The sequence below is a fragment of the Echinops telfairi genome, unplaced genomic scaffold, assembly GCF_000313985.2.
Source record: "Echinops telfairi isolate 266 unplaced genomic scaffold, ASM31398v2 ScPeMD7_6;HRSCAF=24_0, whole genome shotgun sequence".
NCBI classification, from domain to species: Eukaryota; Metazoa; Chordata; class Mammalia; order Afrosoricida; family Tenrecidae; genus Echinops; species Echinops telfairi.
Genome location: NW_022103902.1, coordinates 12643007 through 12655815, shown reverse-complemented (window position 1 = coordinate 12655815; position 12809 = coordinate 12643007). Strand labels below are relative to the sequence as shown.

Here is a 12809-nt window from a genome sequence, read left to right as displayed (position 1 = left end):
AAAGGATAAAGAACACAATCTAGTCCTGACTCTCCACACAGGTGAATAGAAGGAAGTGTTTTACGTAGCATTTTCCTATTCTTAAGGGCCCCTCCACCCCAGTCACCATGATGACCAGGAACGCCCCACATCCTACCTTTGGGGTGGAGCTTCTCCCCATAGTAGCGCTCCTGAACTGTGACGATACGGGAGGTGTAGTTTTCTTTCGAGGCAGCGTGTCACTCAGATAGAGGCCTTCTTGGTGCTGTTTTCTCCTTTCCTCCAGACTTCTAAAGTGCTTCAAAGGCAAACGCAAAGCAAGATGGCACAATTTGGCAAGTGGGAAGAGATCGTTTATGAAATTAAGAATTCCGCCACGTACATGGGAGTTTTGGAACTTTCACACTGAACTCCTGGTTAGAATGAAACTTACAGGTGCTCACTAGCAGGCTTGGGATACACCTGATAAGATGCAGAGGCCGCAAGAATTTATTAATGAACCTAGAAAATTAAAAGCATAAATAAATCTGCCTGTCACTTCAACAGTGCCTGTGCCTCGGCGCCTTACACATTGTTATGATGGTCACCGCGTGGCTCGTGTGCAGCGAGTGGACAAAGCCCGTAAGCAGCTCTCCCCATCTCCCTGTCTGTCTGACAGTTTTGCGTGAGGCACAGAGCCCAGGGGGAGGAGAGCGAGGACGGGGAGAAGGAAGAAGAGAAAGAACAAGTACACGGAAGCCGCTGTAAAGCTGTAATCCTGTTTCAGTCACATGCCTACACTGCAAACCCAGCACCCATCTAGGTTATTTATTCAAACTGGGTTCGGCTGAGGAGCCAGTTTAAAAATACACCTGAGGAATACTCCTTTTCTTTTTCTTCTTTCCAATTCCTAAGGCAAGATTTTGTCAACTGGAATTGATCCACCCTTTCTTGGATTCACCCTGCTTGTCAACCCCACAGAAGAAAAACTGAGTCTTCAACAGTTAAGTGATCTCCTAATTGATAATTTTTCAGGGTTGATTATGTTTATACTAAATGTCGGCTTCTGGCATATATATATATTTTAAAAACAACCAATGCACACGTGCTACCAAATTTGTGAACAATCTTAAAGTTTGGCTATCATGAAAAAAATCTGCATTTTAATTTATGATTACTTATCTATATTAGTTAATTTTTATCAGTATTTATAATAGCTATTAGATATTACGTAGTGCAAATTAGTCCATTGTATAATTGATATTAATTGGCAAAGAGTAAATACTAACATATTACTATGTGCCAGGTATGTTCATCATTGCTTTACATGTTATTTCATTTCATTCTCATAATAATCCCATGGCTCTGATTAGCCCAGTGTTACATATAAAGAATCTGGGGTACAGACAGACCAAAGAAACATGTCCAAGCTTTGTCTATTCATAAATCCCCAAATCTCAAAACTTTAGAAAGTGGCAGCGCATCTAGGCAAGCCCAGGGGCTCACACCGGGATAAGAACGCTGCACCTGGGGGCTCCCGCTCGGTTTAATTGGGGAAACAGCATCAGAACTCCGCAGTTCAGCTCTCACTGGGAACAAATGCCACAAACTCCAAATTTCAAAACTTCCCAGTTTTCCGTAATAGGCAGCATAATACAAAGCAAAGAACGTCCATTGAAAATACAAGTTAATTAATATCTGGCACAATAAAAGAAAGAAGGGGGGGGGGTAACCCTAAACAAAACCAAAAACAGGTTTAAAAACGGTTTTCTTACTAGAGATACCATTCCTCCTAGCTGTGGCTGCGAGCGAAGCTGACCGACGGGACTGAGGTGTCTAGGTGGTCCCTGACTTCCACGGGCCTTCCTCGGCCCACTTTTCACACGACCCCTTGGCTTATTTCACTGCAGCTGTCCCACAGTAACCCCCAAGCTGAGAGGCAGAGGGGGATACAGTCCCTTTCACAGGAGGTCAGAGATAAGAAAGGTGGGTGTTACTCTCCTGGGCAGGGCCCAGGAGCACCTGTGACTCAAGGAGTTAAGTTAAAGGTCAGCTGCTCAACCCACCAGGTGGTTTGCGGAAGAAAGAGGAGACCTTCGGCTCCCGAAAGGTTTACACCTGAGAAACCCTTTGGAACCCTTTTGCCCTATGGGGGTCACTAGGAGTTGAAGTCAACTTGATGGCAGTCCATTGGGTGGTGACCATGTGTCCTTAGAATCTCCTGGGATAATCACCACATTCTTGTAGGCCAGGTGTCCTCAAACTACGGCCCGCGGGCTACATGTGGCCCACCGAGGACATTTATCCGGCCGCCGGGTGTTTTTGCCCCATTTGTTTTTTTTTTCACTTCAAAATAAGATATGTGCAGTATGCATAGGAATTAGTTCATAGTTTTTTTTTAAACTATGGTCTGGTCGTCCAGTGGGTCTGAGGGACAGTGAACTGGCCCCTGTTTAAAAAGTTTAAGGACCTCTGCTATAAGCCATCGAAAGGGAAGATTGAAAACTAAATTTTTCTGAAAAGCCCTCCATTAATAGGCATTGGGTGTGTTAAAAGGAGGACAACACTCAGTATACTATATTAATTATTTTAAAAGCTGGTCATTATGCTGAGTGCAATGAACCGGACCCAGATGGATAAATATTATAGGGCTCCCGTTAAAAGAATTATATCGAATAAGCAAGCGTCTAGAGACTAAAGTTTATCAGTGGCTGCCAGGGTGAGCGGGAGGGCAGATTCGGGGTAGTGAGAAACACTGAGTTTGTTAGGAAAAGCTGGAAATAGATCGTGAAGAGGGGTGCACAATACGGTGAGTGTAACGAAGGTCACCAACGTGGACATGAAACAATGGTGGAGATGGTCAGTGGCAAATTTGTGCTAAAGATATTCATCCATATAGGATAAATCGATAGATGATCTCCACAAACTCACTGCCATTGAGTCAACTCCAACCCATAGTAATTCTTGCCCCAGTGGGATTCCCAGCCTGTAAATCTTGACAAAAGTCGAAAGCCTCAACATTCTCTCTCAAAACAGCTGGTGGGTTTGAAAAGCCGTTCTACTACATGTATGGGCACGATAAAATAATAATTAAAAACGACTTTGTTGTTGTACGGTCCAAACGTGTACCTCTAAGCTAAGGTGACCAGATGTTAACATTGGTAAAGCGGGACACCATTAATAAAACTCATATCCTGGCGAAATAGCCACATGGCAGCCGAAAACCGTATACCCTAGCTTGTCGTGCATTCTTTCCAAAAATTGGGACTTTTTAAAAACGCCGCGGGATGTGGGAAAAATTGTTAAAAATCGGACTGTCCCGCCAAAAGCGGGACATTTGGTCACCTTACTCTAATTTTAAACTTGGAAAAACAAATTGGGCAGAGAGTGAATTCCCTACACATCAACACGAAGATCACGCTTATTTCATGAGACTGATCGAAGGATAATGAGATATTTGTAAACTTAGAAAAGTATTAGCGAAATTCGACATATCAAAGGAATTACATGTAAGAAGTTAACACTTCTATGCTGTATGGACAAAACAAATTTTTATACCATGGTGTTTGTTCGGTTTTTTTAACAATTAGAACCAAATTTTCCTTTTTTGTCTTTGGAATCATCTTTGATGACATCATCATCTTGAGATTCTTTGCCACGGTTTTTAACAACCACACGAAAACTGCAGCCAACCACTTTTCAGGGGGTTGCTGCGCTGTCAATTCTGCGGAGGCCCGAATCACTGCCCTGGATTCTGCCGTGCAGTCTGTTGCCCACCTTAATGAGGTCGAGCCGGGGTCAGCACCCAGGGCCTCCACTACCTTGGCCAACGTAGGCTCGTCACAGTCGGAGGCAAGCATGCAAAATGGGCTCGGTGCTCGCGACCAGCTCAGAGAGCAAATTAACACTGCGCAGCACTGCCAAGGTACAGATGGCGCCAGGACCTGCTGAAGCACACCCAGCAAGGCCACGGCCGTTCCCACTGGATTCAATGGCCAGTCTCCACCAAACGGAATCGGAAGGCCATGAAATTATCTGGTGTAGGGATCATTACCATCCATTCAGATTCTGCTCAATTAGTAATCAAATGCATGCCTTGTTTTGCCAGTGTAACCAGGAGACAGAACTTGACGAAACATTTACAAGTGCTCCAAATGCTATTTTTTCTTTCATACCGTCGACTTTAGGGAAAGAAGAGTTATTAGATTGAAAAACGTGGAAGAACTGAAAAGGAGAAATGACACCTGAGGATGTGAAACCCACCCAAATATACAAGAATCAGAGAGCGGCCCATCGAGCTCTCAAAACTTGCCAGCTCCAACATTCTGAGATCTGAGAGCATGCTAAGGATCCTAACAAAATAAAACTATGATAAAGCAAGAGCATGCAGCTTGCTTAAAAAACAAAGGAAAAACAAAACACAACAAAACCTTGGCGCTTAAAGAAAAGATTCTACGTAAGCAGATTTGCTGTCTCCAGATAAAAATCTCTCACTTGAAACAGCAGGCGCTCGTTACCTGTGGCTCCTGCTGCCGCTGCTGCTGCTGCCGCTTATGTTTCTTAGCAGGTAGAGGCGGAGGTGTGGCGTTTAAAGGAAATGGATTGACAGACGGAGTCAGGACTTCAGGCCATGGGACTGATGGAGGTTGAGTGACAGGTGGAGCAGAAAGAGAAGGCAACACAGATCCAGAAGAGACAGGCGATGTTTGCTTTACAGGAGGAAGCAGCAGCGCAGATGCATCCGCATGAAAGGGAAGCACAGAAGGGCAACAACCGGTGAACGCACCTGGAGGTTCAGGTCCACTATGTTTTTATCACGAGGTCTCGAGCGATGGGCAATAGCTTTCAATTCTGCCTCTGGGGAAAATCCTACCCTACGTGCCACCCGGCCTGTAGAGAACATTTCCATCACTAGTGTTTGCCATGCCCCCAAATGTTTCTTTCTTTCTTTCTTTAAAAAGCACGGCATTATCAGAAAAGTCCACGCTGCAAAGTAAAATAGAGAACAAAATCGAGCAGGCGAGATCATTCAAACCCACAATTTTAGAAATGCCCTCCAGACTCTTAGATCAGGGTGGAGTGTATGTACACTGAAGTTGTTTCTTCGGACTTGCGGGTCCAAGTACTCTCAGTGTCACCTCCACGCGGTACCACACGGGGATGATTGCTAATATTTTCATTGACACAACAGTATCCTCAACTTGGTATACTTCACAAACGCCACCACGCTGCCCTCTGGTTGGACAGCCAGACCACTTTCTCACACACACCCTCGTTTTCAGTTCACCGTGGGTTAACCGCCAAGAGGAAAAGCAGTGAATGAATGAATGAATGAAATGGCATGCGGACACACCTCTTTATTCTGTGGCCGGCTCGCCAGCCCAGCTGTGGCAGGTTCAGTGACAGCAGCGTCAGCATCAGCAGGGAACTGAGTGGAAGGGAAGAGATTCGTGGAATAGCCACATGGCTCATTAATCTCATTTACACTGATATAGCCCTAAAAGGAGGAATTCGGAAGTTAGACACAAAGGTAGCAAAGGCTGAGGCATGCAAGAGTATTGATTAATATCCCCAGTACAATGAGGTTAGCTTAAAGCAGCACAGCCAGGTACGGGTGATTACATTATCAAATGTTTCATTAACAGGATAATCAGCAATTAAGATAGATTCCAAAGTACTGAGTCTTGAAAAGTCACGTTCCAAACATTAAAAATCATCCTTTCTGATGAAGTCACCATGATTGCATTATAAATAACCCAGCACCTTTGATTTTTAAACACCCAGTGGTGGCGGCACTCATTCTGTTCCCTGAACGAGGCTGTCATTACACATACATTCAAAACAATAACAAACGAAACACCTGAAATGTAACAGCACAGTCACTCTCTAATGAGAGTCCTTCCCACGAATTTTCATCCAAAGATCTTTTTGTTCCTTGATACATAGAACACACACACACACACACACACACACACACACACACATTTCTTTAAGGGGGAGTAGCAATGGGAGGATATCTAATTAAATAATTCAAAGTGCGTCCCCCAACCCCACCACAGAAAATTTCCTGGAACTGTTAAATTCAATAATTCACTTCTGGCTTCAGCTCAGAGCAGGTACCCACGAATCAAATCAACCAAAATCAAAACAACTGAATGTCTATTGGTGAAAAGACTACGCACAGATTTTCACCGGAAGTAATTACAGAGGCAAAGCTTTATTGTCATCATCCCGATGAAACTGTTTTTAAAAAGGATAAAACTCCAAAAGTCAAAGTCACTGTCGGCAAGTCAGCACATAGCAACCCTACAGGACAGGGTAGACCTTGCCTCTGTGAGTTTCTGACACTGTGACTTTTGATGTAAATAGAAAGCCCCGTTTTTCTTTCTCCCGCTGAGAGGCTGGTGGTTTCGAACTACTGACCTTGCAGTTAGCAGTCCCACACACAATCACTGAGTATAAAATAACATCCCTTGTAAAAGTTAAGTTGAGTCAACGTTGACACTTGGCATCTTGTAACTGCCCATCAATCCTTTCAAAAAGTGGTTCCAGGAGAGGCAAGAATTCCAGGCCGGAGACCCAGGTCTTTACAGAGATTTATCATCACGATGACAAAATAAAGGCAGCCAGAGTTGACGTTTTCTAAATTAGAGGCATCAAAATACTCCCAAATATAGTCTTGCATTTCAAAAAGGGGCAGCAGATGCCACGTGAAGCTTTATAAAGCTAAACTGAGAAAAGAAAGTGGCCATCTGAGTGGTCCGATGCCCTTTTATCTGAGAAGTTACACCGCTGTGCCATGCTTTTGAGCAACTGATACGAGAATGTTTTCAGTAAAATCAAAGTTTGATTCCCTTGTGGACCATAGACCACAGGAAGGTGTGCTGTCTGTAAACAGGGAGAGAGAGAGAGAGAGAGAGAGAGAGAGAGAGAGAGAGAGAGAGAGAGAGAGAGAGAGAAGCATCTTGGGCCAGGCCTGTGTGGTATAGGGAATTGAATGGAAAGTGACTCCCCAGACATGAGAACTGCAGTAACAACAAACCCTCAAGTGAGTTTTGACTCCAAGAAGTCTGCACAGAAAACAGAAAAAAAAACATGGAGACAGCAGAAGAGTTAAGATTTTATGGTTGCACTAAGAAATGAAAAGTCGCGGAACCCACCCAGTTCATTTATGTCGCCAGACCTCCAGACTTAGCATGTCGAGAGCCAAACCTATTCATCCCCAATTTTCCCTCTCAATCATCGATTCCAATACTCAAACTGGAAGGGCGGTGTAAAGCATGACCCCTCTCTTAATTAGCTCATCTCCACATCCAATCTCTCTGTAAGTTCTCTCAACGCTGACACCAAATCTAAGACTGCGCATCCTCTCAGTCATGGGTGACTCAAATCTAAATGCCAGACTGTTCATCCTGAAGTGGTACAGTTAACTTCTTACTTGTTTCTTTGCATCCTCTCTAATAAGCCAACATCCAGAGCAGCCACCATGACCCTTAAGAAAGTGCACATCCACTAATGTCACCACTCTGCTCAAGCCACCTCTTGGTTTCCCACTGCACATAAAATAAACGCTACTTCTAAAACTTGACTCACAAAACCCAGCTGCTGCTGCCCACCGCATGGACATTACCTAGGCCACTGTCTAATACTCACCACACTCCATTCACCACTCTCCTGAAACGGCTTCACCCACGTGCCTCTGCTTCACAAGTCAGAAGACCTAGGCATTGTTGTCCCCATTTTACAAGTAGGAAGCTGAGCTACAAACAGGCTAAAGAGACACCCCAAGGTCAGAGCCAGGGTCAAACTCATGAGGTCTGTCTCCACAATCCATGCTGTTAGTCATTACAATCAGCTGCCTCGCTTTTTCTGTCTTGCTCACACAGGCATCTCTGGTGCCCTGATACAAGCCTGTTGTTACATTGTAGGCACTTCACAAATATGTATAAAATACCATCTAGTTCATACTCTGTTTTGCACGTGAAGGAAAAAGATGCAGTGGGGTCCCCGAGGAAACTGTGGAAAGGGCCCGGAGACTACAACGAGAAAGCCAGGGCAGGATCCCTTAGATCCTGTTAGAAAGCAGACTTTGCACCCCAACAAGTTATGTTGAAATCCTCACCCCGGTACTTGTAAATCTAGGAGTGCTGATGCCACAGTGTTAAGCACTCGGTGGCTAACTGAAAGGTCGGTGGTTCAAAACCACCAGCTACTCGGTAGGAGCAAGAAGTGGCACTCTGCTCTCATAACGATTCCAAGACACCTAATCAAATTCCCTGGCAATGAATCCATGCTGACTCAGTGACACCTCTCCTACAGCTGAGAGACTAATTTGGACTTCTAGCCTCCGAAACTTTGGAGAGAGCAGGTTTCTGTTCTTTGAAGCCACTTGCTGTAGTATTTTTGGTATGGCAATATGAGATGACTAAAACACGTCTTGGCTTCGGCTCTCCCCAAGACTCCTTCCTAAGGTACTGCCTTAGCAGTCTGCAGACAGTTTTCAGAAACCAAAACAAATTCTACTTCTAAGAAGGAAACCACACAGGAGTTCAAATACATGAATCTGAATTTAGATTACTTCGTTTTCCATCAACAATTGGACTGTTGAGAGAGCAGGGTTACTTGACAATAAACACGTGTGGAATCAGCAGTGGATTCCCAACTGCAAGGCTGGCGGTTCACGCTGCTGTTCGATAGAAAGAGGAGGCTCACAGACAAACCGCTGGAGTAAAGATTGACAGCCTGTGTAGGGAGGATGTCAGACTCAACTCACTGGCAGCGAGTCCGAGGTTTGGGTTGTTTGTTCCATATGGGATTCGGAATAGGAAACTATTCTTTTAACAAAGTTATTTATCTACTCTTAAGAGATTGAAATCCACTCAACAGTAGTGGGTTTGGTGTGGGTTTAAGAGGGGTTGTGGAAGTAAAAGGGGGTTAATTCCATTTAAGTCCCACACTTAACAATGAATACATTTCCAACAGGTATTTCCAAAAAGAACCTCTTACACAGGTTGAAAATTTGCTCTAGAACATGATGTCAGATTATTTCACGTAGAAGCCTCAAATACTAAATGTGTAAATCTGTTATAGAAATGATAAAATATGTACCTAAATTATAATTTCTGTAAAATAGAAAGAAAGGAAGAGGGGGCCAATCCCACCTATGTAGATCCCTGCCCCCTAACATAAGAAGGCACTTCATTGGACAGCACTGAAGCTACAGCTTGGGATGAGGGGCATATTTGATTAGAGCACACAGGAGAAACAAAGAGGGAGGGAGGGGGAGGGGAACACATCCTGGCCCACCAAGCCCCAAGGATGATATTTCTGCTCAGAGCAGACAATGCACAGAGAGGACCATAGGGCTGGCCCCACCATGAGATACGAAGTCCCTCAATGAACCATAGCGTACTGGAGACACAGTGCAGGAATTGTGCCCAATCTGACCCCATCACACTGGGGCAAAACACCTTTCCCGGGGAATACCAAAAATAGACTTTGGAGACAGAGGGTGGCATCCCATCAGACTTGACTGGAAAACACTAGCAAGGCTTAATCAAGGCAATGTAACAGCAAGGAATTACTAAACCCGAATGAAGGCCGAACATGATGGTGGGACAAAAGGAAAGGAAAAGGAAATAGAGGCAAGAACCAGGAGGCAAAGGACATTTATAGAGGTCTAAATACAGACACGTACATAAGTAAATATATTTATATATAACGAGAGGGGAATAGATCTATGTACTTATATCTATATGTTAAGAATTAAGGTTGCAGATGGACATTGGGCCTCAACTCAAGCACTCCCTCAACACAAGAACACTTTGTTCTAACAATCCGTCATTCTGCCATGCTCACCTCCCCAACACGATTGCTGAAGACAAATAGGTGCATAAGCAAATGTGGTGAAGAAAGCTGATGGTGCCTGGTTATCAAAAGATATAGTGTCTGGGGTCTTAAAGGATTGGAGATAAACTAGCAGCTATCTAGCTCAGAAGCCACAAAGCCTACATGGAAGAAGCACACCAGCTTGTGTGATCATGAGGTATCAATGGGATCAGGTATCAGGCATCTAAGACCCAGAACAAAATCATACCAATGTGAATGGGACGAGGAGTGGAGACCCAATGCCCACCTGTGGACAATTGGACATCCCCTCACAGAAGGGTCACAAGGAAGAGATGACCCAGTCAGGGTGTAGCATAGCACCGATGAAACACAATTTTCCTCTAGTTCTTTGGTGCTTCCTCGCCCCCCTCCCCCCCAACTATCATGACCTCAATTCTACCTTAAAAATTGGATTAGACCAGAACATGCACACTGCTACAGATAAGAGCCCACAACACAGGGAATCCAGGATAGATAAACCCCTCAGGGCCAACAATGAGAACAGATACCAGGAGGATAAGGGGGGGGTGGGGGTGGGGGGGAGAAAGGGGGCAAACGATCACAAGGATCAACATATAAACCCTTCCCAGGGGGACGAACAACAGAAAAGTGGGTGAAGGGTGACAGAGGATGCTGTAAGATATGAAAATAATAATCTATAACTTATCAAGGGTTCATGAGGGAGGGGGGAAATGAGGAGCTGATATCAAGTAGAAACTGCTTTGAAAATGATGGCAACATATGTACAAATGTGGCTGAACAATGGATGAATGTATATGGATTGTGATGAGATGTAAGAGCCCCCAATAAAAGTGTTTAATGAAAAAAAAAAAAAAAAAGGATGCAAAAACCAAAATTTCCATTGCCTAATTTGGAAAACAGACAGGAATATAGTGTCATGTTTTACATAAATTTTTACTAGATATTATGATGCATTCTTTAAAAAAGATAATACTATTTTAGTATGTTTCAAAGCTGTTCAAAAATGTAATGGTAGGCATCTCTACAAAGGAATAAAAATCAAGAAATATTTGCTATTATGGAAAAAGGCATCAGATTTTTGAATAGTGGACAGGGCTATGTGAAACTGAATGATCTAATGAAGTTTATATATAAAGTATTATTTCTCAAAATGCTCTCAGATCTGTGTGTCAGAATTTATTTAATGGCAACTATTTTATTATTAGAATTTTACTTCACATATCTACATAAAACATATTTTATAGAAATGTCTAGCCCTGCTGTCTTTTTAAAGGCAACTTATAAACATTAGCATATGCTAAAGTAAGCTTTTTCCTTACTTTTTTTTTTAGAACACATTAAATATATAGAAAACAATTTTCTTTTCTTTCTCGCATTCAGGATTATAAATTCCCAGCTGAGAGATGCAAGAATCCATGATATTATAGTGTAGTTCTATAAAAAAAAAATTGTTAGGGGAAAGAATAGTGATGGAGTTGTGGAAAAGAAGGCTATTTGGGGAAATGAATGTATGTGGCTTAATGTAAATAAAAATTTACACACACACCCCCAAAAAGAAACAAGATTGATGTTTTACTAAGAAAAAAGAAAGAACTCAGACTATGTCTTCAAATGTTTGGGACATTTTCATCTTTTGTAAGATCAAAGAGAAAGTAAACAATGGATGGAGGAATAGAGAAGATTGGAAGAAGAGAAGAATTTATGACTCTCTTGAAACTCCAAGTTAAGCTACCGTGCCATTGCCACACATACGCACACACACAGTTCATTTGCTTTTAACACAAAAATAATTCCCAGAATCTACCAGGCTCATATAACGAAAGACTGGACAGCACTGAGGGCTTCCATGAGTCACTTCACTTAATGCTTTTACTATTCAGTGAACCCCATAAAACTAAAGTATTCTCCTGATGTATTAGGTGATAACTTACCTCTTATTTATTTTAAAAAAGTTTAGTTGACATAGAATGCACATATCATACAAGTCAATACTTCAGTCTTAACAAAAAAAGTTGTGAAATCATCATCAACATCAAATGTAGAACCTTCTTTTCTCTCTGTACTCATTATGGTTAGATCCCCATTCTTTCTCACCTCCCCCCCACCCATCCCTTAAGAAACTACAGTGACTGTTTCTATAGATTTGCTCTTCGGTGACGTGGGGCCAGCTCAGACCCACAGTGAACCTATGCACTACAGCACGAAACACTTCGGTGCTGTGCCGTCCTCACAGTGCTCCGGCAGAGTACCACTGATGCAGCCAGCATTTCATCTACAGAAAGATCTACCGAAACAAAACCCCAAACAACAGCAAAATAAAACAGAGAAGCCTCAATCAAAAAGAAAAACATAAACTTACCTCTTTTAGAGTATTGGGGTTGACAGGAAACCCTCTTCCCCCGGAGAGACTGGAGTATTTCTTTTCCAAATTACAAAGATTCTCCTTTTCCTGCAGAAACACAACACCTATTAAACTCTCACCAAGACACATGTGTTTGCTCTTCTGGCCGTTCATAGTGCCTACGATACTCTTGACCAAAATTCACATGCATCGACTCGTAAGTCTTCCTTAGGCATTTTCCAGTTTTCACATGCAGATGAAGCAATTGACAATAACACGGGTCAAGCACACCGTTGTCCTCAATGAGACACCCTTGCTCTTCAACACTTTAAAGAGGTCTTTGGCAGCAGAATTGACCAATGCAGTATGCCCTTTGATTTCTTGACTGAAGTTTCCACGAGCACTGGTTATAGATCCAATTTAAACGGAATCCTTGACAACTTCAAACTTTTCTCCACTTATCAGGGGTCCAAAATAATTTGAAAGACAGCTATGTGGGCCACTGGCTTTATTTTGAGTTGTAATGTATACCGAAGTGTAGTCTTTGGTCATCAGTAAGTGCTTTAAGTTGTCTTCACTTTTAGCAAGCTTGGTTGTGTCATGTGCACATCACAGGTTGTTAATAAGCCTTCCTCTGATC

General features: G+C 43.0%; 1 protein-coding gene across 4 annotated transcripts in view; it reads right to left on the bottom strand.

The window, feature by feature from the left end:
- Positions 1-12809, bottom strand: part of PHLDB2 (pleckstrin homology like domain family B member 2) — a 282937-nt gene that overhangs the window by 26302 nt on the left and 243826 nt on the right. For 2 of the 4 annotated variants that reach the window (XM_004706392.2, XM_004706393.4), the window contains 3 exons: positions 12188-12277; positions 5312-5455; positions 137-277 (listed from right to left, as the gene is read on the bottom strand). In XM_004706392.2, the coding sequence (XP_004706449.2) occupies positions 137-277; positions 5312-5455; positions 12188-12277 (375 nt within the window). Of the gene's footprint in view, positions 1-136; positions 278-4475; positions 4668-5311; positions 5456-12187; positions 12278-12809 lie in introns of all 4 variants that reach the window. The other 2 variants (XM_045286216.1, XM_045286217.1) reach the window with 2 other exon arrangements.